General features: G+C 37.4%; 1 protein-coding gene across 10 annotated transcripts in view; it reads right to left on the bottom strand.

Moving 5' to 3' along the window:
* ATM (ATM serine/threonine kinase) overlaps window positions 1-25,794 on the bottom strand; it is a 143,658-nt gene that overhangs the window by 16,138 nt on the left and 101,726 nt on the right. For all 10 annotated transcript variants that reach the window (XM_074400527.1, XM_074400526.1, XM_074400530.1 and 7 more), the window contains 14 exons: window positions 24,202-24,306; window positions 22,867-22,986; window positions 18,468-18,702; window positions 17,819-17,986; window positions 16,310-16,423; window positions 14,857-15,074; window positions 13,659-13,870; window positions 12,534-12,643; window positions 12,053-12,211; window positions 11,271-11,409; window positions 9,913-9,995; window positions 8,847-8,987; window positions 7,672-7,788; window positions 1,036-1,185 (listed from right to left, as the gene is read on the bottom strand). In XM_074400527.1, the coding sequence (XP_074256628.1) occupies window positions 1,036-1,185; window positions 7,672-7,788; window positions 8,847-8,987; window positions 9,913-9,995; window positions 11,271-11,409; window positions 12,053-12,211; window positions 12,534-12,643; window positions 13,659-13,870; window positions 14,857-15,074; window positions 16,310-16,423; window positions 17,819-17,986; window positions 18,468-18,702; window positions 22,867-22,986; window positions 24,202-24,306 (2,071 nt within the window). The remainder of the gene's footprint in view (window positions 1-1,035; window positions 1,186-7,671; window positions 7,789-8,846; window positions 8,988-9,912; window positions 9,996-11,270; window positions 11,410-12,052; window positions 12,212-12,533; window positions 12,644-13,658; window positions 13,871-14,856; window positions 15,075-16,309; window positions 16,424-17,818; window positions 17,987-18,467; window positions 18,703-22,866; window positions 22,987-24,201; window positions 24,307-25,794) is intronic.

Genomic DNA, 25,794 nt, shown 5'->3' with positions numbered 1-25,794 from the left:
TAGACAAGGCTTAAATCCTTGCCCTGTTTATTAGCTCATTGGCCTTAGGCAGTTTAAGTTCTCTGAACTTCTCATTTTAAAATAGGGATAAGGATCATGATGATTAGTCATACTATTTGTGAAATCTTAGGTCAGCGCAGTACCTGGTAGATAGAAAGCATTCAATAAATGTTGCCAATTCAGTGAATGAATATCAGACTAGATAGCCAGTGTGATATGGTAAATGTCTATCAGTTTCATAAAAAAATATTTCATAATCTTGTTGTCTTATGGTATGTTTGTTTTTTAGAAATGGGGGTTTGCTCTATTGTCTAGGCTGGCCTCAGAATCCTGGGCTCACATGATCCCCCAGGATCAGCCTCTCAAGTAGCTGGGATTACAGGTGCATGCCATCACGCCTGGCATTTTAGTGTTTTGTTTGTTAAGAATTAGTTTATGGCCGGGCGCAGTGGCTCAAGCCTGTAATCCCAGCACTTTGGGAGGCCGAGGCGGGTGGATCATGAGGTCAAGAGATCAAGACCATCCTGGTCAACATGGTGAAACCCTGTCTCTACTGAAAATACAAAAAAAAAAAAAAAAAAAAAAAAAAATTAGCTGGGCGTGGTGGCACGTGCCTGTAATCCCAGCTACTTGGGAGGCTGAGGCAGGAGAATTGCCTGAACCCAGGAGGCGGAGGTTGCGGTGAGCCGTGATCGCACCATTGCACTCCAGTATGGGTAAGGAGTGAAACTCCATCTCAAAAAAAAAAAAAAAAAAAAAAAGAATTAGTTTATCCCAAATTGAAAACAAATCAGCACACACTGAATAACCTTTACATTTCTTATGTGACAATGGTTGACATATTATATCGTTTAAAATCCTTCTTTTTTCACTCACACACTTTTATTCTGATGAGTTTACTTTCTTTTACTTAGTATCTTTGACAATTACCTGATGAAATTAAAGTTTTTTGTATGCTATAATATTGGATAGCTGTCAGCTTTAATAAGCTATTGAATAATCTTGAAATGACCTTTAATTTTGGCTGTCACTCACCATCATTTTCTTCTGGCACTTTAAGGCACTGAAGTCATTTGGCCTGTATCTTTTATGAGCACCATCTTCATTGTTAACAAGAAATTCACCAATAGGGACAGTTCCTGTGCACCACTCAAGAACACCACTTCGCTGAGAGAGGGGAACCACCTGAAGTTATAGATTAAATATCTTTTAATTTTAAAAGGCCATTAAAGAGCATTTGATGATCATTCAACTATCAGAATCAGTGCAAAGCATTTTTTTCAAGTTGTATCAGTAGTTCTCTGTCCATAGAAGACAAAGCTCCTTGGAGGAAAGCATCTGGAAATAAACTCAAGCTCAAAGAATATAATTTTCTGGCCTGCTGCCTAGATGTTTGAGACCTTGCCCATCACTCAATCTCCCCGATTCTCTGAGAGGTCACTCCTGTTAATTATACTCACTGTCATCTGTCATTGATCCATATTTAGATTGTCCAGTTAGGAGAGGAATTAACTCTGTTTTCCTTACAATTTTAATATCAATTAAATTTGGAGAATTTCACTTGGAAAATATTGCCCATGAATGTGGCTTCAATTTTAGTGTAACTTAATTAGTGAAATTACATGTACTCTTGCTTTACAGTCTTATTATCTTCACAGAGAGAAAAAGTACTCCTAAATATAAAATGAGTAATTTTACCAGGAAAGCTTTTTGAAAATTATAAACATACATAAAATGTAGAACATAATATTAACAAATACCCTTTTATCCATTAAACAGCTTTATCAAATCTAGGATTTTCTCACATTTGCTGGGGGAGAGATGAAGCTCCCCCTGTGTGCTTCACTGGTTTGTTTGTTTGGTTTTTTTTTGGCTCTCCATTTAATTGGTAAATCTGCCTCCATCCCTTTATTTTGAGTCTTTGTGTGTCGTTGTGAGTTAGATCTGGATACAACGTACCAAACGATTTTAACTTTTTATTTAATTTGCCTGTCTGTGTCTTTAATTGGGGCATTGAATCCATTTAAATTTAGGATTAATACTAATATTTGTGAGTTCAATATTGTAATTTAATGCTAGCTGGCTATTTTGCTCCTTAGTTGATGTAAATTCTTCATTATGGAGATACTCTTTACGTTTTGGTAAATTTTTGGGATGACTGATACTGGCTGTTCCTTTCTTTTTTTTTTTGAGACAGAGTTTCACTCTTGTTACCCAGGCTGGAGTGCAATGGTGCGATCTCGGCTCACTGCAACCTCCGCCTCCTGGGTTCAGGCAATTCTCCTGCCTCAGCCTCCTGAGTAGCTGGGATTACAGGCACACGCCACCATGCCCAGCTAATTTTTTGTATTTTTAGTAGAAACGGGGTTTCACCATGTTGACCAGGATGGTCTCGATCTCTCGACCTCGTGATCCACCCGTCTCGGCCTCCCAAAGTGCTGGGATTATAGGCTTGAGCCACCGCGCCCGGCCAGTTGTTCCTGTCTATTTGTAGTGCTTCTTTCAGAAGGTCTTGTAAAGCAGGCCTGGTGGTGATGAAATCTCTGAGTGCTTGTTTGTTCGTGAAGCTTAGTTTGGCTGGATATGAGATTCTGGGTTGAAAATTCTTTTCTTTGAGGATATTGAATATTGATCCCCACTCTCTTCTAGATTGTAAGGTTTCTGCTGAGAGGTCTGCTATAAGTCTGATAGGCTTCCCTTTATGGGTAGCCTTATCTTTCTCTCTAGCTGCCCTCAGAATTTTCTCCTTTATTTTAACCCTAGTGAATCTAGCGATTATGTGTCTTGGAGTTGCTCTACTTGAGGAATATCTTTGTGGTGTTCTCTGGATTACCTGGAGTTGAGTATTGTCCTGCCTTACTAGGTTAGGAAAGTTTTCCTGAATAATATCCTGAAGAATATTTTCCAACTTGGATTCATTCTCTTCATGACATTCAGGTACACCTATCAGTCGTAAATTAGGTCTTTTCGCATAGTCCCATATTTCTTGGAGACTTTGCTCATTCCTTTTTACTCTTGCTTCTCGAATCTTGTCTTCTCGTTTCATTTCACTAAGTAGGTCTTCGACCTCTGATATCCTTTCTTCTGTTTGATCTCTGACTGTTAAAACCTGTGTATACTTTGTGAAGTTCTTGTATTGTATTCTTCAGTTCCATTAATTCACTTATTTTCGTTTCTAAATTGTCTATTCTCATTAGCATTTCGTCAAACCTTTTTTCAAAGTTCTTACTTTCTGTACATTGGGTTAGAACATGTTCTTTTAGCTCACAAGAGTTCCTTATTATCCACCTTCTGAAGCCTAAATCCGTTAATGGAACAGACTCATTCTCCATCAGGCCTCGTTCCCTTGATGATGAGGAACTGTGATTCCCCTGTAGGAGAGGCATTCTGATTCTGGGTATTCTCAACCTTTTTACACTGGTTTCTTCCCATCATTGTGAGTTTATCCACTTGTCGTCTTTGTGATTGCCAGCTTTCAAATTAGGTCTCTGAGTGGACATCCAACTTGTCGATTCCCAGTGCCGAAATCTGAGCAACCCACTGCGCCAGCTAAAATAGCGGCATTAAGATTTGTGATAGTTTTCTACTCAGGAATCTCCGGTCTGGCGTCCCTCTTGAATTCCTTTTACAATCAGGTAAATGGGTGACTCTGCCTTCCTGGAGCTCCAAACATGGATCAAAAGGGGACCCAGTCCTGTTTACTCTGCACCGAGAACCGCCGCACTGGTGACCCGTGGGGCTTCTCTGATGGGAATCTCCTAGTCCGTGAACAACAAAAATTCATCTGAAAGTGTGGTGTCCTCTCTTTCAGTGTGCTTTCTCTGGGAGCTACAATCCTGACCTGCTAGTAATCAGCCATCTTGGATCTCTCTCCCTACAATGTTAAATTTTAATGTTCTCACATACGTTGAACTGTTTTGTATCTTAAGTAGGCATTTAATTAATTTATTAACATGTATTTGTTGGGAGTCTATTACATGTTACACACAGGGCTAGGGCACTGAGAACAGAGTGGCAAAAAGGCAGATGAAGACTATGCCGTCATCAAGTTTCATTTTGGTGAGGGAACATGTATCTTCATAAACATTTCAGCTCAGCATGGTGGCTCACACCTGTAATCCCAGCACTTTGGGATGTCAAGGCAGGTGGATCACAAGGTTAGGAGTTCAAGACCAGCTTGACCGACATGGTGAAACCCCGTCTCTACTAAAAATACAAAAGTTAGCCAGGCGTGATGGCTTGTGCCTGTAATCCCAGCACTTTGGGAGGCAGAGGCAGGTGATCACAAGGCCAGGAGATGGAGACCATCCTGGCCAACATGGTGAAACCCCCATCTCTATTAAAAATATAAAAAAAAATTAGCTGGGCATGGTGGCGCATGCCTGTAGTCCCAGCTACTCAGGAGGCTGAGGCAGGAGAATTGCTTGAACCCAGGAGGCAGAGATTGCAGTGAGCCAAGATCACACCACTGCACTACAGCCTGGGTAACAGTGTGAGACTCCGTCTCAAAAAAAAAAAAAAATTATTTATTGGCACAAAGCAGGATGAATAGGTTAAGTGCAAAGCTTCTTTCAGCACTATATTATTATTAGAGACTTGCCTTTTAGAAAACAAGTCCTCTGACACCTAAGATTTTAGATTTGTTGTTCAGTATGTTTTGTAACAACACATAGTTTTGGTGGAGAAAAATTGAGCCAGCTACCCTAATTCTGGTTAATGTTAAGGGCTATGTCTCAGTTATCAGCATATATAATAAGAACTGTCTTTATTTCCATCTGATTCTTTCTGACAAGAGTTATCTGGCATGCCTTAGTATACAAGTCTCTCCTTTTGAGGTTGCACAATGACACAATATTTGGATACCAAGATCTAGTGCCAGGTAGTCAATGTATGCTCTTGTTGACACAATGACCATAGAAGACCTGAACCTCAGGATTGGGAATGACTCCACAGATAACCAGGACTGGGTAGACTACTTCCCTGTAGTCTAGGGAATCTTAACTAAAGGCAAGAACAGTTAGTTTGACATAATGATGACACAACTTTCATATTCTTGGAGTAATCTCAAAATAACATTATTGGTTTATTGTTGTAATTCTAAGAAATATTCAAACCTAAACTGTTGTGTTTAGAAGTTATACTTTAATATTGAGATGTATAACATTACATATTCAATTAATTATCTGGGTTACCCATTTTCTAGACATCATTTTTTTTAAAGACAAAGTCTTGCTCTGTTGCCCAGACTGGACCGCAGTGGCATGATCACAGCTTATTGTGCAGTGTTAAACTCATGATTTCAAGGAATTCTTCGGCTTTAGCTTCTTGAATAGCTGGGACTATAGGCACATGTCTCCATGCCTGGCTAAATTTCTAATTTTTTGTAGAGATGGTGTCTTGCTATGTTGCCCAGGTTGGTTTCAAGCTCCTGGCCTCAAGCAATCCAACTGCCTTGGCCTCTCAAAGTTCTGAGATTACAGGTGTGAGCCACTGCATCTGGCCTTTAGACATTTTTCTTTTTTTGAAACAAAGTCTCGCTCTGCCACCCAGGCTGGAGTGTAGTGGCGTGATCTAGGCTCATTGCATCTTCCAGGTTCAAGTGATTCTCTCACCTCAGTCTCCTAAGCAGCTGAGACTAGAGGCATGTGTACCACACCTGGCTAATTTTTTTGTATTTTTAGTAGAGACAGCATTTCACCATGTTGGCCAGGCTGGTCTTGAACTCCTGGCCTCAAGTGATCCACCCACCTCAGCCTCCCAAAGCCCTGGGATTATAGCTTGGACCACCATGCCCAACTAGAAATCTTAATGGAATAATTTACATGGAAAAACAGTTTTGTGTGAAAACTAGCTGTTGAAAAAGTCGTAAGGTAGAGATCAAAGTTTAGTAATTTCTGCCTTTAAAATATTCTTGGTCAGGCATTCACTGTTTTGCGGTTTACTGCAATGAAATGTGGAGGTTCAATTGTGTATCTGCTTGGAAATCTTAGCTGCTTTCTGAGAGTATCAGGAGGAGCTCCTATAGCCCATATTTTTGTAACCCAATTCTTTAGTCACTATCTTTGCAATCTAAAAGTCTGGCATTTCAAGCATAAAAATTTCCTTTCATTCACATTACAGAATATCTACTCTCTCAAAAGTTCTTATCTGTCATATAGGAGATAGCTAATAGATCAACTTTGTTCTAAAATCAAGTCAGGTCAATAGATGGTAGAACAACTAGACTGGTGGGTCTCAAAGTGTAGTTCCTGGACTAGGGCAGCATCAGCATCACTGGTATCATGCTAGAAATGCATATTCATAGGTTCTACCCTAATCTTGCTGAATTAGAAATTCTAAGAATGGGGCTTAGCAATCTGTGTTTTAACAAAAAGTGATTATGATGTCTGCTAAAGCTTGAGTACCAATGATCTGTGCCCCTCTCCCAATAAATAAGTTTTATATTTGTCTCTGAAAGCAGTTAAGAAGCTCAAAACCAAGACCTGCTTTTTATTACAATAGCCTAGCTCAAGTGGAATTTTGGAGGGTATTTCTAATTCATTCTTCTTCATTCCCCTATTTAGGCCTTTTAATTTAGCCATTATTTAAAAATAAAAAACATTCATAATGGGAAACTAGAAATGCATTTAAAAAAACAGGCGTCACCCATAATCCCTGTTATAACATTTATAGAAGGAGAAAATTTTAAATGAGATACAGGAATAAAATCAGAAAAGACAAACCTATGGAAAATAGGCCCTTCAAAATGAGGATTTATTGTTATTTCTAAAGTAATTAAGAGTCAGAGATGATCAGCTAATAGAATGTGACTGAGGATTGTCTTCTCAGGCAAATAGCTAGAGGAAATATAAGTGAGTACACCCCCAATTAGAGTAATCTGGCAGTATCAACCAGATTACAGGTGCATATATCCTCTACCCAGCAATCTCACTTTTGGAAATCCATGCCACAGATTTGCCTGAACATGTATGAAATCCGTTATTCAGGTTATTCACTGTTCAAGGTTTTTCACTACAATGCAGCATTGTTTTAGTAGCAAAAGATTAAAAACAACCCAAATGCCCATTGATAAGGACTTGTATAAAAAACTACATACATACACAAAATGTAGCTGTTAAAAAATGATAAATAGTTCTGTGACATACTGTTGAATAGAAAAAAGGAAAAAATATTTCAGTTGACTATAAGAAACCTCCTACTATAATTAACTTTTTAAAAAGAAAATAAATCTTTACTATTTGGTCCTTCACAGAAAACATTTGTAGACTCCTGGTCCAAATAATGGCATATTTTTCTTCTTCTTCTTCTTCTTTTTTTTTTAAACAAGATCTTGCTGTGTTGCCCAGGCTGGACTAGAGCTCACTGCAGAGTTTGAGCTCACTACAGCCTCAAAATCCTGGACTCAAGTGATCTTCCCACCTCCCAAGTCGCTAGGGGACTACAAGCACACACCATCATGCTTGGCTTTTTTTTTTTTTTTTTTTTTTTTTTAGTTTTTGTCAAGATGGGGGTCTCACTATGTCGCTGAGACTGGTCTCAAACTCCTGGCCTCAAGTGATCCTCCCACTTTGGCCTCCCCAAACATTAGGAATATAGGCATGAACCACTTCACCCAGCCAAAGGGCATCTTTTATATGGTCTTGGTGAAGAAACTGAAGTACAAATAGTTACCTTATAAGTACAGATAGTTAATTTCCTCTTCCTAGTTTCAGTGTTTCTCTGTAGTAACGTATTACACATCTGGAAGACCTGTTGCATGACAGCATCTTGTCTCAGGTCATCACGGCCCTACAGAATAATTAAGCATGAATTAACAAGTACAGTTCATTTTATTATAAAAACACAGAGTCATCCGAGAATAGCAAAGGGTACTCAGAAACCAATCTGAGCATCTGTGTACCTTTTTTTTTAGACACAGTTTTGTTCTTTTTGCCCAGGCTGGAGTGCAATGGCACCATCTTAGCTCACCCCAACTTCTGCCTACTGGGTTCAAGCGATTGTCCTACCTCAGCCTCCCAACTAGCTGTGATTATAGGCACCCACCATCATGCCTGGCTAATTTTTTATTTTTAGTACAGATGGGGTTTCCCAGTGTTGGTCAGGATGGTCTCCAACTCCTGACCTAAGGTGATCCACCAGCCTCAGCCTCCCAAAGTGCTGGGAATACAGCGGGAGTCACTGTGCCTGGCCCTGTGTTCCTCTTAACAGTCTCTCAAATAATTAAGGACCTACTCACATTTTTTCAATTAGAATAAGCCACAACACTGAGTAGTCACACTGATTTAGAAAAAGAAGTTTCCCTTTGCTACTTTTGTAGCTATATTAACTGGAACTCCCCCATAGGAAGGCATACTGCAAACAACTGAGTAAAGCAGCACTGTGGCTTTCCACCATTCCCCAGTAGGATTCAAAGAGTTCATGAGGAAATGGTAAGGGAAGAATGCTCTCCCTTTCTGGTACATTAAACAGCACTTGGCAACAGTACCAGACCCAGGATACTGATGCAAAGGACTAAACTTGTACTATTCAAAGAAATAACAGACAGAAACCAAAGTATTTTTTCACAAAAAGCAAGCTCACTGTTAACCTTACCATGTCTGTATATGTTAATGGTATGCTTTTACTTGAATCAACCATACAATAATGATGGTCTTTGAGAGACACACAAAAAAAATGAAGAAAAACTTTCTGGTTCTAGAAAATAATGTATTTCTAGTCTACAAATTCTCCTCATTTGTAATCATTCAAAATAAAGACAAAAGCCCAAATAAAGCAGAAAGAAAATATCAACTAAAAATTTTCACCAATAAAACTCTAAGGGCTAAGCCAGAGAAGGGATCGCTCACCTTAACAAGCTGTCTCCTTTCCTTGCCATCGGAACCTACACAGTCTATTATTTTTGGTAAATTTACACCTCCTGCTAAGCGAAATTCTGCTCTAAATGACTGTACAGTCACCAGATTTCCATATTCTCCTGTGGGGTCCACCTAATAAAAGTATAAACATGATAATAGGTTGGATACACTATTTGCACTTAAAGAAAAATAAATTATATATTAAACAGAGGAATAAATGACAATCTGATGTTGGTTAAGAACTGGAACTATATAACTTTACTGTTCAATGAAAGATTCACTAATATATGTAAAGTCATCTGAGAAATAACTCCCCACAAAAACATAATAAAGTAAATATTGGAAAACAGTAGAAGGAGTTTTCTGGATTATAACTGCTAAATCTGACATTTTCAAGAAATATTCAGCTAAGTAACTTAGCTAATATAGCTAGAAAAACAGTAATCAATCCACATGGTCCAGCTACATTTCAAATCAAGTAACTAGATACTAAGCACTAAACTGCAAAATGAAAAGAAAAACAATGTATTTAAGATTATCATTTTCCAAACTATAACCCTTATTACATATATCCCTGCCCACATGAAATTACTTCCATTATTTCTTGCATAGAACAGAGCTAAGTGTATCATGCATATAAAGTCAACTTAATATTATAGTAATACTGATATATCACAGCCAATAATACGTTTTACTGCACATAGCATATTTTTAAAAGCAGTATATAACAATTGAGGACTTCCTTGCCAAGTCAAAAATTAATCCTGGCATAAGTACATGGAAACTGTCCTTCTGTCCAATGAAGGTAACAGTCTATAGACCTTCATAAGAAAGATGTGAGGCACAGAATTGAAGGCAGTGGAAAAGAAAGCAGGAGACGCTTTTGAGTCTTTCAGGGCTTGGGCAAAGAAAATCTAATACTGAGAAACTAGGTTGAAACATGTAAAATTTGCCAATATTTAACCAATTTTGACCTACATAAAAGTACTATTTCAAATGGTTTAATCTAATTTTAAAAAATTAGTTTTAAAAAAATCAAGAGTTAATTGTAAATTACCTTAATTTCCATAGTAGGGACAATAACATCTTCTAAATTCTTAAGTTTAGTAATTGGCTGGTCTGCTGGAATGTTTATGCCTTCTGTATTTAAAAATGAAGAGATTTTAGTGACAAACTGAGGAACAGCATTGAAGGTCAAGCAGAAATAGTCAGCAGATGCTACTGGCCCCAACTTGTTGCTAATCTGTGGTTCAGGCTCTGATTGAGAAATGAAGACTGGGCTTTGGCCATTGTGTAGCTCAGGGTCAAATCTCAACAGTGGTTAATGTAGCTTCAAGTAAATTTGCAGGTTACCTGACAGGGTTAATTAGACCAGATTCCACCTGAGGAACCAGAATCAGCGTCTTAAAATACATAGATACCATATTCCTGTCACATTACTATTAAATGCAACTAAAAGACATGTCAATATTTTTTGTTTGCTTAGAGAAATAATATGTGAAGTCTCATTCTTGTTTTAAAGTAATGAGAATTTAAACATGAAGATATGATTCTGAATAGAAAAAAAATACAATTATTGAAGTATGGGGAGATACTTGGAAGCAAATGCATACTTAGAAACTAGTCACAAAACCAAAGATTCCAGCAGCTTATAATTATTTGAACTGACAGAGCAAGAATAATAATTAAATAATGGCATTTTAGCACCTATGGAAGAAATGGTAATGCCTTTTCTTTTTTTTGAGACAGAGTTTCGCTCCGTTGCCAGGCACCAGGCTGGAGTGCAGTGGCGGGATCTTGGCTCACAGCAACCTCCGCCTCCCGGGTTCAAGCAATTCTCCTGCCTCAGCCTCCTGAGTAGCTGGGACTACAGGCGTGCACCACCATGCCCAGCTAATTTTTGTATTTTTAGTAGAGATGGGGTTTCACTATGTTGACCAGGATGGTCTCGATCTCTTGACCTCATGATCCACCCGCCTTGGCCTCCCAAAGTGCTGGGATTACAGGCGTGAGCCACTGCGCCCAGCCAATGCCTTTTTATTTTTAAGTCCCGGGGCACAGTAACCACATCATTTACAAAAATTTTTGACACTAGAAATGTTCAGTTATTCTATTACTTTAATAGACTTGCCTCTATGCGATTCTCTGTAACAAGTTTGTGCACCAGAAGATTATCAGAAGAAATCAAATAATTAATTTACTGTAGTCACATATTATCAGTTCTACCAAGAGATAATAACTGAAAAAGTAACCAGGGAATGCTGAAGCTATCAGATAAAAATTAAGCTTTTGCATCACATTTGTGATGCAAATTTACTTATTTTAAGTAGATTTACTTATTAGGCTCTATAATTAATATATCTCTACAGAGAGTAACACAGCAAGAAGACAATGCTCTTTCTTTCAAACACATACTTCTCTGAGTCTTCCACTGCGTGGCATCTAAGTTTGCTAATCTAATATAAGCATCACAAAGTGCCTCAACACTTCTGATCATCTGAGGTCTCCTACTTCTGATAGTATGTATTATTCTGTTTGCAGCCTCTGTTCGATCCTATTAATAAAAAACAGTGAGAAAAACAAAGAGAAAAACAGAATTCATGCACAAATGTAGACAATGGAATGATTATAATTCCTCAGATGCAAATAAAACAGTCATGAATAAAATACATTAAAGGTATAATACTCTTGTCAACTCTAGTGCCTTTCAAAAATCTATTGTTTTCTTTTGCCAACCGCCGCGAGGAAAAAAGTAAAATACTACTGGTATTTCCTATGCTTTGACATATTCCAATTTTAATTAATTAACTAATTAATTAATTTGAGATGGAGTTTCCCTCTTGTTGCACAGGCTGTAGTGCAATGACGCGATCTTGGTTCACTGCAACCTCCGCCTCCCAAGTTCAAGCAATTTTCCTGCTTCAGCCTCCGGAGTAGCCTCAGCCACCACGCCGCCTGCCTAATTTTTGTATTTTTAGTAGAGACAGGGTTTCAACATGTTGGTTGGTTGAGCTGGTCTCCAACTCCTGACCTCAAGTGATCCACCTGCCTCAGCCTTCCAAATTGCTGGCGTGAGCCACCGTGCTCAGCCTTGAACCAATTTTAGATGGCATCACAACACAGGATTTTAAAAAGAAATATTCTAGGAAAGACTGAATATCACACTTCTAAAAAGTACATATGTTTAATCCAAATACCTCATCAAGCTGAGAGCTTTGTTTAGGAGCATTTTTAGTTATTCTGTTTCTTCTTGCTACCTCTGGTTTATTCAGAAATTCATCTTTGTTTGCATTTGCTAAGGCCAGTATAATAAACAAAGTATGATGGGGATGATCCATTGAAATTCTAGAGATTAGCTGTAAGAAAATTAAGAACTATTAGATTTGTGCAAATAAAAAACATACAATCCATATTTTTCATTTTGCTTAATGTTAAAATGTGTATTACTATCTAGATACTGCAGTGGGTGGAGTGTGTATGTCTACATGTGTGAGAAAGAAGCAGAGGCCTATGAGCAATTAGAGAGAGAAATTGAGTAACTTATGTGATATGAGAAGAGACAAAATATAAAATTTTGTATTTCCATTTCTTAGAGGGAATGGTATATATACTTTATATAATACATAAGTAATATAGAAGAAAAATAATTATTGTGGTTTGATTTTCAGGTTTACTTACATTATTGAGGACTTCATGAAATCCTAGGCCTCCCATCATCTTGGTCCCCATTCTAGCAGCCAATTGGTACATAAGAGGCAAAAATTTATATGATGGAATCTTCATTCCGTCTCTCTATCATTAAAAAAACCCACAACATTAAGAAACAAGGTGTTTCAAATAGTCTCACATCTAAGCAAATAAATTATTTTATGACAGTGCTCCTCTATTAGGACAAGCAAGTGGTTAACAAAACTTCACTAACTATATTTTTTTTCCTTCATTTCTTAGCCGATCTGTAGATCTTTATAATGGGTACTCCAGATTAATGCACTGGTAAATCAAAATATTTGGTCCTAAATTGAACTGGGATATTTGGTACTGCTTATATTCCAGAAAATCTAAGGAAGACAAGGCTGATCTGAGTGTGACTGTGATCTTGATTCCTGAGAAGTCAGTGTACAATAAAATGAAGTAATTGCTTTTCCCTATAAGCCAAAAGTAATATGTAGCGTATACTACAGCAGATATTGATTGTGTCTATTATGAGTCTTATCATTCTTTTCCTGCAAGAGAAACATTTTATCTCTAACCTTCAAACTAACAATATATATCTTATCAACCTAAATTTAATATTAGATGTCATCACTATAATCTAAGGTTTTCAAATAAAAACTTAGGAAATACTGCTTTGTTGAATATTTTCTTAAAAGTATATTTTCTCCACTTACAAAATTTCTTGTAAAAATCCCAGATTTTTGCAGCAGGGGAAAAACCCATCTGTGATCACATCATCTTTAATTGCTTTCTAAATTCTCCAATCTAATGCCCCATTCTAGACACTCTCCTATGGTAACTGCAAAGACATAGGACCAAGCTAATTTCTCTCACCTCCATACAAACTTGCATCATTTAGAGCTTATCAGTTTATATAATCTAATAATAATATAAAGGAACTTTTGTAGAAACAGGAACTTGCAAATAATCCTAAATATGGATCAAAGTTTAGAAAACTACAAAATGCTACTCACATGTAGAGCACTGGACCAAGTGCAGGAATACAAAGGGGTATACAAAATCTCTGACATCAAGGGGCTTACGTCTAAGCTTTTCAAGCATAGCGTAGAATATTGGGTTGAATAACACTTGCCTTCATCATGCCATTGACCTCAGAAACTCCAGAATTTTCAAGCCAGAGGGAACAAAGTCGAAATACCCACGTATCATGTTCTTCTCCACTTAATAAGCAGTTGATGTAGTTTTCAACTGCTTTACATAAGAAGCGTTTACGATCCTCTTTCAGTGCACGCAGGGCACATTCATCCAGCTCCAGCTCTCGCTGAACCTTTACTGTGTATCTTGTATAGAATAATTAAGGTAAAACACAAAAGCCATAAGCTTTAACAGAACTACAAAATGACACACAATATACAATATAAATGAAAAAAATTCGATTTTCATCCCAGGAAAAAAAGCAAACGTCTAAGAATTATAAAGGGAATAAACTTACTTTTGTCTTAATTGTGCAATTCACACACCTTCTTAAGCATCCAAGGACAAGAGGGACTCTCCGAAAGCTATTTAGCTAACTTAAACCACTACTTACACTAAAATAAACAGATTCAATTACATCACCAAAAAAAGGTAACTTTTGTAATTAATTTCAATATCTATCTCCTTTTCCCATGATACCAATAAACCAAAAAAGCAAACCAAAACAGAAAGCTAATATCTATATTCTCCACAATGAACTTAGAAGCAGAGTATGAATTATTCATAAAATAGCATGTCAATGTCTTACATACTGATTTGTGATTAGCCACATTAGGACCAAAACAGACAGGGCACAGTGGTTCACACCTGTAATCCTAGCACTTTTGAGAGGCCAAGGTGGGTATATTGCTTGAGCTCAGGAGTTTGAGACCAGACTGGGCAACATGGCAAAAACTCTATCTCTACATGGCAAAACTCTATCTCTACAAAGAATACAAAAATTAACCAGGCATGGTGGCACACACCTGTAGCCCCAGCTACTTGGGGGGCTGAGAGGGAGAATCATTTGAGCCCAGGAGGTCGAGGCTGCAGTAAGCCATGATCACACCACTGTACTTCAGCCTGGGTGACAGAGGGAGACCTTGTCTCAAAAAAACAAAAACAAAACAACAACAATAAAAAAAAACAACAACAGCAAAGAACCCAAAAGATCAAGATAATTTATATGTAGCTAAGCTGACCTTTAGTGCTCAAAACTATCAGATAAAAAGACAAGTCACTTTTTCTATGCAAACACATTCACTCAGTTAACTGGTGAACATAAAATTGTCACTTACAGAAACGTAGTTACCTGTTTGTCTGAATTTTATGTTCCCTAAGGAGACCTACTTCCTCTTTGGCTCTTTTCAGGAGAGCTTGTTTGTTTTCAAATTCTGATGATTTCATGTAGTTTTCAATTCTTTGGTATTGAGTATCTGAAAACCGGGCTAATGAGAGAAATGCCTTCATTTTTCCATTTCTTAGCTCATCATTACTTTCTCCATCATAATTTCCAGCAACTTCTACTGCCTTCAAGAAAACACAACCAATTTAAATTATATTTACAAATACTAAATACATCTAAAGAATCACTCAAACTACGGTAACACACTAAAGTTTAACTTATATACGCGTAAAAGCTAAATTATATGAAATACTGCAAGCTTGTCCAACCTGTGGCCCATGGGCTGCATGTGGACCAGAATGGCTTTGAATACAGCCCAACACAAATTTGTAAATTTTCTTAAAACATGGGATTTCTTTTGTGATTTTTTAAAAGCTTGTTAGCTATCATTAATATTAGTGTTATTAATATTAATATTAGTGTATTTTATGTGTGGCCCACAGTAATTCCTCTGCAGTGTAGCCCAGGGGAAGCCAAAAGATTGGACACCCCTAACCATAGTATTTTCCTGACTTTTCAAAACAACTTTGAGAATATAGAAATAACCCAAACATCTAATACTTGTAAAGAACTTTGCAAAAACAAAGAGCTTTATAAAATTTAAAGACAATCAGGTTGGGTGTGGTGGCTCACGCCTGTAATCCCAGCATTTTGGGGGGCCGAGGTAGGCAGATCACATGAGGTCAGGAGTTCGAGACCAGCCTGGCCAACGTGGTGAAACCCCATTTCTACTAAAAATACAAAAAATTAACTGGGCATGGTGGCATGCTCCTGTAGTCCCAGCTACTTGGGAAGGTGAGGCAGGAGAACTGCTTAAACCTGGGACGTGGAGGTTACAATGAGTCAAGATAGTGCCATTGTACTCCAGCCTGGGCAGCACAGCGAGACTTTGTCTCAAAAGAAAAAAAAAAAAGACAATCATATAATGTGTTTCATGTTACACTTATTTAGCGAGGTAACTTATTTCCAAAATTAGTTAATCAAAGGGATAAGACGGAGAAACAGGAAGGTCAAAGGGGACTGGTATAATGAAACCTTTACTTGTGGGTAGCTGATGAAGAGCAAGGGCTGTCTTGCCTGTAGATGAATACATGAAGAAATTATCAGAAACAACCTGCTGAAAGGGTAGCTGGTAGCTGAGGTAGGAAGGAGGAAGAAGACATGCTATGTATACTTGGGCTTACTTTCAAAATCTGCTGCTTCGTATGTAACACTGTTTCACTCCACCCTAGAAACTATACAGAGCCATGGCAGTAATAATATATAGAAAAATAAAACCATAATTTTATTTGATCTTGCTGTAAAGATGAAGCATATTCATGCTAAGTAACTATCTTAAGGGTTGCCCCAAAAATCTTACCTTTTCTAGATAGGTCTGCATGATGACCGCAGGATTTTCTAAGCAAGTTTCTGCTAACCAGTTGCCACAAACCCTCAGACATTCTGTGTATATAAGTTTTAGGCTGGGATTGTTCTGTAAAAGAAAGGCAAAATCTTAAAATATAATACATTACCATGACTATACTCAACTGTCCTTCATGTAGGGGGAAAAAGCAGGTGAAAAATGTTTTTCCTCAGTGGGTGGGAAAAAAAAGTGGTTCCTCTGCTTTTGCCATACAACTATTGTAATAATCCCATGTAGGAAACGATCATCCTCTGTTTATTATTATTACTGCCATTATTGGAGCAAGTCACATTTATTGAGTACTTATATGTGTCAAGACACTTTGTAAAGGCTTTATATATATTAACTCATTTAATTCTCATAAGAATCTTATTAAATAAGTACTATTACCCCCAATGCACAGATTAGAGAACTGAGGTACAAGCAAGTTGGGTAACTCCAGACAGCAAATACTTCAGGGCTGATACTATTAAGCAATATTTATACATATCATATTGGCATTCAGTGCTTTGGTATAATGATGATTTCTCTAATAACCGAAGATGCTATATAATGAGTGCCCAACATCAAAAAGGCTGGTTGCAGTGGCTCATGCCTATAATCACCGCACTTTGGGAGGCCAAGGTGGGTGAATTGCCTGAGCTCAGGTGTTCGAGACTAATCTAGCCAACATGGTGAAACCCCATCTCCACTAAAAATACAAAAAAATTAGCTGGCCTGGTGGCGTGTACCTGTAATCCCAGCTACTTGGGAGGCTGAGGCAGGGGAATTGCTTGAACCAGGGAGGTGGAGGATGCAGTGAGCCGAGATTGCACCACTGCACTCCAGCCTGGTCGACAGAGCGAGACTCCGTCTCAAAAGAAAAAAAAAAAAAGAGAGTACAGTAAGCTAACATACGCTAAGCAGGTACATGTCTATGGGACACCACTGTAGACAAACCTTGGGACACAAATTCCTCTACTTTATCAAGTGTGTTTGCTGGGTTTATAGCTGAAGTAGCAACACAAGCTTTCAAAAACTAATAGGTAATATTAGATAAAATATTAGATGTGATATTTTTAAAGCATTTGGATTGACAACCTAATTGTCCCAACTTGCTTTTATTTTCTAATTTAGTTCTCTCATGTATTTCCTCTTCCCCTTCTTTACTTGCCATTTCAAATTTAGAGTAGCTATTTTATTCATGTCCCACATACCTTTCTTTAATTCTATAGCAAGTTAAAGGCTTAATACTGGGATATACTAAATGAATCTACCACATGACAGACTGATTCAATTATTACATATAGGGAAAAGTTTCTAAACTTCTTTTACAAATTAATTTTCAAGACTCGTTTTACAATATATTATTCATAAATTAGTAATTTCAAAGCTCTAATAAAATTGTTATTTAAAATATTTTATAGCACATTTGTGTTTTTAAGTAACAGTAAAACACTAATTCAGCCAACAAAAAAAACAAACCTCTGTACAGCTGGCATCCAACTTCTTGATCATTTGCTTGAGAATACTCAGGGCAAGACTCTGCTCCTTTTTTGCCCAGAATACTTGTGCTTCTTCCAGCTGCCACTCAGAGACTCCACAGCTAACTGAATTATACTGTTTAATTTGAAATATTGCCCTTTCAGGAAGCTGAAATGAAAATGACATATGAGAATAAATACTTTTACTACTGCTTACTACCATTAATAATAATAATAATAAAAGTAGCAAATACCATTCATTGTGGACTTAAGGATTTGTCAGGGGCTACTAAGTACCTCTCTGTCTGCATGACATCTCCCCAACCCATGTCTGTCTGTCTCTCTATGTATATGTACGTGTATCTGTGTGTATATACATACAGTATATATCACTGAATTGTTATCAATATAGTAAGTTAGGTATCTTCTCATTTTATAACCAGGAAATCGAGGATGAGAATAGATTAAGTACCTTTCTCAAGGCTTACAGTACAATCTAATTTCAAAATGGGAACTCTTAAACAACTATTTTTTACTATATATTAATAGGAATCTCTGTCTCTTAATGACATTTCTTTTTCACTCAGACTTTCTGTTTTTTAAATAATAAAGGGAAGGTCAAGAAGTGGCGTGTTTTAAATTATATTTACCTGAGTGTTCTTGAACGTTCTGGCCAGTATAGAGAGTTCTACAAGGTGTTTGGTGAGAATGTCCTTAAAACATTCTCTTTCTGAGTTCTCCATTTCCTTTTCCATCAGGATCTCCAAAATGACTGTGCGTAGAGCCATAATAGGCTCTTGAAAACTAAAATCAGTGTCCTTGAGAAGCTGGGAGTGTTTCCGCCACTTCATATATACTTCAGAGAGTTGTCTATGTGTAACTGATCTGAACGCCACATCACAGAGTTCACGTAAGCAAGAGGAACAACAACAAAAGAAACTACGTAAGTTCTGAAACTTAAGATATAATATTAATAATACAAAAGAACTTTTGTAGTGACAAGACTAAATTTGTAAATAATCCTAAATATGGATCAAAATTTAGAAAACTATAAAATGCTATGTGGTCAGAGCTTTAAGAGTTTATTAAGAGATGCCACAGATGATGAACGTTGACAAATTTTTTTAATACTCTGACATTACAAAAAGCAGCCTTTCTAAATACCCTTCTGAAACAAGAACATATTCATCAGACCTATCATAAAGAATGCCTGCATCTTTAGTCCTGTTTCAATACTGCTTGTAGTAAATGAGAACATGTTAGCAAGGAAATGAGAGCTCCCTTACTGGGGGTGACTTGATGCATAATTACAGCTGTCAAAAAAAAAATCACAATCCAGTGAAGGAAAAGCTAGCATCTGACAAGGGTTTCATTAAAACATTATAAAGGAACAGAAAAGGTATATTGTATAATTAATTTATGTGAATAGTATGCTTCCCAAATGACTGAGCTATGAAATGCTACCCAATCCTTCAGGGATATTATATTGAGAGAAATAAGAAAGATGACACAGGGAGACTAAGATGACAAAGTGATGACTAAGAAATGAAAGCTCTTTTAGTTGCTTGACAGGGTTAACACAAATGCTAGGAACCAAAATTTCAGTTCCTCCCTAAATGACCCAACAGTAGGTCTCAGATTGAATTCCTTTACAAGCAAACAAATTATTGAAGACCCCAAAGAATTTTCAGTTGTTGGACCATATCTACTGATAGTAGATATTGATATCATTATTAGAAAGTAGGACTGAAAAACATCTAAAATGTATTCATTTATTCAAAATAATTCAAAAATAATAAATCTATATATCATAAATAATTTTCCGGAAAAATAACTATAGTAGTTTCTCTGTAATTGGTTCCAAGACACCTTGGTAAGTTTGATGTTCAAAGTCCCTTATTTAAAATGGCAGGGTATTTTCCTATAATGTGTAATCTTTAGATTACATATGATAGGAGAATGTGCATTAGTTATACACAAATCACAAATTACATACAATACCTACTATAATGTAAATGCTATGTAAGTAAGTGTTATACTGTATTCTTTAAATTTTTTAAAAAATATTTTGATCTGTGGTTGGTTGAATCCATCAATGGAAACCTGCAGATAAAGAATTTGAGCTGTATACTTCCCAAAGCAAAACAAAACTTAGTTTTGTTAGAATTTGTTAGAATTGCACTATTTTGCATTTTTGCAAATCTCTTTAATGTCTGGACTAACAGAACAAGTTGAATACTCATCTCTGTTTTTGCATTTAGTTTGCTATGATAGGATGTTTTGGTTGAAGTAAATGAATGAAATCTACTCTGAGAGCATAGTTCACCAGTTTATCAAACTTTCCCTCTGCTTCTCTTCTTCGTATTTCTCTACCAAAGAAAGAGCCAGTATTACTCTTTAGGCGTTTCTTCTTTTTTATTTATTTTATTTTATTTTTTTTGAGACGGAGTTTCACTCTTGTTACCCAGGCTGGAGTGCAACGGCACGATCTCGGCTCACCGCAACCTCCGCCTCCTGGGTTCAGGCAATTCTCCTGCCTCAGCCTCCTGAGTAGCTGGGATTACAGGCATGCGCCACCACGCCCAGCTAATTTTTGTATTTTTAGTAGAGACGGGGTTTCACCGTATTGACCAGAATGGTCTCGATCTCCTGACTTGTGATCCACCCGCCTCGGCCTCCCAAAGTGCTGGGATTACAGGCTTGAGCCACCACGCCCAGCCCGTTTCTTCTTTTTAAATTTATTTTTAATGTTTATGGATACATAATAGTTGTACAGATTTATGAGGTACATGTGATATTTTGATACAAGCATACAATGTGTTCTGATCAAATTTGGGTAACTGGGATATCCATGATCTCAAACATTTACCATTTCTTTGTGTTGGGAACATTACAGATCTTCTTTGGTAAATTACTGTTAACTACAGTTGCCTTGTTGTGCTATAAAACACTGGATCTTATTCCTTCTATTTAACTATGTTTTTGTACTCATTAACCAGCCCCTCTTCATCCTCTCCTTCCCCAACACCCTTCCCTGCCTCTGGTAACTACCATTCTATTCACTGTTTCTTAAAGAATTCTATCCTGTTTTTCTGTTTTTAGCAGGAGAAATCTTTTATTCAGAGGAAAACTTTCTTGATTTTTGGAAGTAAGAACTGCCAGTGTACTTACCAATGAAAGCAGAAAAGTTTTGTTCCTTTATTTTCTCCCTAAGAAAAGCCACATTAACATCTTTGTCTTCTGCTATGTAATTTTGAAAAAACTATTATTATTTTCTTCTGACTCTAAAATGTCCTTCTTTTTTCTAGTTCTAAAACATATTCCAAACTTTATTTTTGCATAAGGGTAGGGTGACCTAAGTTATTTATATCCTCTTTCTTCCCTCTTATAATAATAATGGTGACTCAAAATGGCAAGACTAAAAGGGGCTTTAGAGACAATCAAATATAAATTCCTGACTTTAGAAATGAGGAAACCGAGGACCCAAAACGTATTTTACTTTGTCAGAATGACAAAGTCAGAATTTAGATCTATAGCATCCTAAATAACTACACTATTTCATCTTACAAAATCCCTGGATCATTTCCCTCTCACCATTATAGGAAGCAATTCCCCCTGAACACCTTTTACAAATTAACTGACATTCACTATCCACTGAATATTTACTAAATATAGTATCAGTCACCAGAAAAGAAAACATCGGGGGCCAGGCATGGTGGCTCACGCCTGCAATCCCAGCACTTTGGGAGGCTGAGGCAGGTGGATCACCTGAGGTCAGGAGTTCAAGACCAGCCTGACCAACATGGTGAAACCCCATCTCTATTAAAAGTACAAAAATGGTGGGGCGTGGTGGCTCATGCCTGTAATCCCAGCACTTTGGGAGGCCAAGGTGGACAGATCACGAGGTAAGGAGATTGAGACCATCCTGGCCAACATGGTGAAACCCCGTCTCTACTAAAAAATATAAAAATTAGCTGGGTGTGGTGGTGCACGCCTGTAGTCCCAACTACTTGGAAGGCTGAGGCGGAAGAATCACTTCAACCAGAGGCGGGGGCTGCAGTGAGCCAAGATTGTGCCACTCCACTCCACTCCAGCCTGGTGTCACAGCCAGACTCTGATTCAAAAAAATTTTTTAAAAGTACAAAAATTAGCCAGTCATTGTGGCAGGCACCTATAATCCCAGCTATTTGGGAGGCTGAGGGAGGAGAATCACTTAAATTTGGGAGGTGGAGGTTGCAGTGAGCCGAGATTACACTACAACACCCCCACCTTTGCAAAAGAGTGAGACTCCATCTCAAAAAACATTAAAACAAAACAAAACAAAACAAAACAAAACAAAACAAAACAAAAGCACTGGGGACCCAACAATAAATAAGAGAATGGTTCCCACTTTTAAGGGAGCTTCTAGTTTAGCAAGGCAGAGATAAAATGACAGTAAGGCAATGTAGTGCTAAAACCAAATGGAGTTTAACATGCTGTGTAAAAACATGGGGAAGCAACTTTATCTGCATAAACCAGGGAAAAAGTTATAGAGAAAAGCACATTTAAGGTGAATTTTTAAAACTTGAATTTTTACAATGACTATTTTGGAAAATGTTTAGTAAAAAGCACAATTCACTAGGGCTTATCAACTTATATCTTGATAAAAGGAAAGAAACATATCTGGTCTCAAAATAGTTTTGTTTTTGTTTTTTGAGACAGTCTTACTCTGTCGCCCAGGCTGGAGTGCATGGCATGATCTCAGCTCACTGCAACCTCCACTTGCTGGGTTCAAGAAATTCTCCTGCCTTAGCCTCCCGAGTAGCTGAGATTACTGGCACCCACCATCACGTCCGGCTAATTTTTGTATTTTTAGCAGAGACAGAGTTTCACCATGTTGGCCAGCCTGGTCTTGAACTTCTGACTGCAAGTGATCCACCCACCTTGGCCTCCCAGAGTGCTAGGATTATAGTAGGCATGAGCCACCGTGCCCAGTATTTACTTTTCTAGTCACTATTGGTAACAGAAAAGCTGCACTTAAGGATAAAAAAAGTCATAGGAATTACATACCTTGAGAAAAGCTCCCCAATGCTCTCCAGCTCTCCAATGGCTTGCAACCTGCTAAGTGTGGGGTAGAGCGAATACACAGACTCAAGGCTGCCCTTACACAACTCTTCCACTTCTTTTACTCTAGTAGCAAAAAAGAAAAGATACTCTAAAAACAAAGAAAAGGTGTTCAGGGAAATAAAAGTTCAAATTTGTGGTTAAAGTGTTCCCTTTAGAGGCTTTGCTATTGATCTAATAATACTACCACAAGCAACAGTAAATATGAAATAGCAGTGGAAACAAAATACAAGTGACCATTGAACATGAATTTAACTGCATGGTCCACTTATACTCAGAGTTTCTTCCATCTTTGCTACCCCTGAGATAGTAAGACCAACCCTTTTTCCTTATCCTACTCAACATGAAGATGGCAAGGACGAAGACCTTTATGATGACTCACTTCCACTTAATCAATAGTAAATATATGTTCTCTGCCTTGTAATTTTCTCAGTAACATCTTCTTTCCTCTAGCTTACTTTATTATAACAGTATGGTATTATAATATTTATACAAAATAAGTGTTAATTTACTGGTTATGTTATTGGTAAGGCTTCTGATTAACAGTAAGCTATTAGTAGTTAAGCTTTTGAGAAGTCAAAGTAATACTCACATTTTCAAATACTCAACACTCCTAACCTCCAGGTGGTTCAAGGATCAACTGTAAACCTTGGAATCACACAGGCCTAGATCTAAATTGCAGTTCTGTCACTGATAGCTGTGTAACTTTAGGCATGTTACTGGACATCCATAGTTATTGTCATGATTAGAGAATACATATGAAAAGAGTCTAACAGTGGCTAGCATATAATAGGCACTTCAACAGTAGTAAATTTTATTTCTGTGATAAACAGAGGATTTATTTAAGTCATTACTGTTTTAAAAATGGTATATTTGTTTAGCCCATTATAATTATTTCCTCATGCCTCATCTCATTTGTGCCTCAAAACAAGCTTGTAAGTATTAACCATTGGTTACAATTTTATAAATTAGAACACTAAGTGCCATATAATTACTAAAGGAGATAAGATACAATTCTCAGGATACTTGTGAAGGAAGAGAACAAAAAAGTGAGAATCACCAAAACTTTCTTGAAGACTCAGGGTAAGAACTGGATCTGGAATCCCAAAAACAGTTTGTCCTGAGGCAGAGTAGAGAATTACAAGGAAACATTTGGTCACAGCCACCAAGTCTTTATCCCTTCATAAATGCAAAGTCTTATATTAAAATTATCTCATGTTTTCAGAAAAGAAGCCATGACATGAAATGTTAAAATACAACAACTTTGTCTTTTTATAATACCTGGCATATTTGAGACTTTCATAAAACGTAGAAAATTCTTTGTCTCTTAGAGATTGCAGAGCACTGTACAATGATTCATGGTAACTGGTTCCTTCTACTTCTTTACTGTGAGATAATAAATCAGAGAAGAAATATATTTAAAAACAGAACCCTAAAATATACGTGTATAAATAACTTCACCAAAGGACAAACATTTTAAATTAAAAATAAAATTTCTCCATTTTAAAAAATGCATTTCTAGAATCTTTGGTAAGAAATACAGATTTTTAGATCTGCAGAGTAGCCTTAAAAAAAAATACAAATTTCACTAGTCATTTAAATTCTTTAAGCAGAAAAAAAGGAAATTACTCAGATACTTTGCCTGGCTGTAAATATGGTCTACTTTCATTTTATTTATTCAATAAATACCTATTATGTGCCAGGCACTAGGCACAAGGGGAATTTACAAGTGGAGAAGTCAGATCATGTCTCTACTCTCTTGGAATTATGTGCTGGTTTGGAGGAATAGACAATAAATAAATAGCGGAAAGTAACCAGGGACATGCAAATAATTAAAACAGGGTAACAAAACAAAATGACTAGGTGGGTATTATAGAATGGGTAGTCAAGAAAGGTATCTCTGAAGATATAATATTATTTAACTAGGGTCCGAATAAAAAGAATCCACCCACATAGTAACTGAGGGAAAAGAAGAAGATACATCTAAGGCCCTTGGATAGAAACGGCTTAGCCTAATAAGAAAACACAGAGAGGCCTGCGTAGTTGAAACACGGTAGGTAAGGGGAAGAATAGTATATACTGATTTACAGAGGCAAGCAAGAATCAGCTCACACAGGAAAAAGCTTTTAAAATATGAGAGTATATCTCTAACTTTATAGCAGTCTTACAGTACGAAATATTTGAAAAGCGCTCTAATAATAGTAGTAATTATTATTTTTTGAGACAGCGTCTCAGTTGCCTAGGCTGGAGTGCAGTGGCATAATTTCGGCTCATTGCAACTTCCGCCTCCTTGTCTCAAGAGATCCCCTCACCTCAGCCTCCCATCTCAGTCTCCCCAGTAGCTGGGACTACAGGTGCATGCCACTGTGCCCAGTTAACTTTTGTATTTTTTTGTAGAGACAGGTTTTCACCATGTTTCCCAGGCTTGTCTTGAATTCCTGACCTCAAGTGATCCACCCTCCTCAGCCTCCCAAAGTGCTGAGTTTACTGGCATGAGCCACCATGCCTGGCCAATAATTTTTTTTTTCTACAAAGGCAACAACACATAGTTAAACATGATTGATTGATTGATTGATTGATTGATTGATTTTGAGATGGAGTTTCGCTCTTGTTACCCAGGCTGGAGTGCAATGGCGCGATCTCGGCTCACCGCAACCTCCGCCTCCTGGGTTCAGGCAATTCTCCTGCCTCAGCCTCCTGAGTAGCTGGGATTACAGGCACGTGCCACCATGCCCAGCTAATTTTTTGTATTTTTAGTAGAGATGGGGTTTCACCATGTTGACCAGGGTGGTCTCGATCTCTCGACCTCGTGATCCACCCGCCTCGGCCTCCCAAAGTGCTGGGATGACAAGCTTGAGCCACCATACCCGGCCA

The sequence above is a fragment of the Saimiri boliviensis genome, chromosome 6 (assembly GCF_048565385.1).
Source record: "Saimiri boliviensis isolate mSaiBol1 chromosome 6, mSaiBol1.pri, whole genome shotgun sequence".
In the NCBI taxonomy this organism is placed as follows: Eukaryota; Metazoa; Chordata; class Mammalia; order Primates; family Cebidae; genus Saimiri; species Saimiri boliviensis.
Note: the sequence above shows the minus strand (reverse complement) of the source record. Positions and strands in the feature narration are given on the sequence as shown.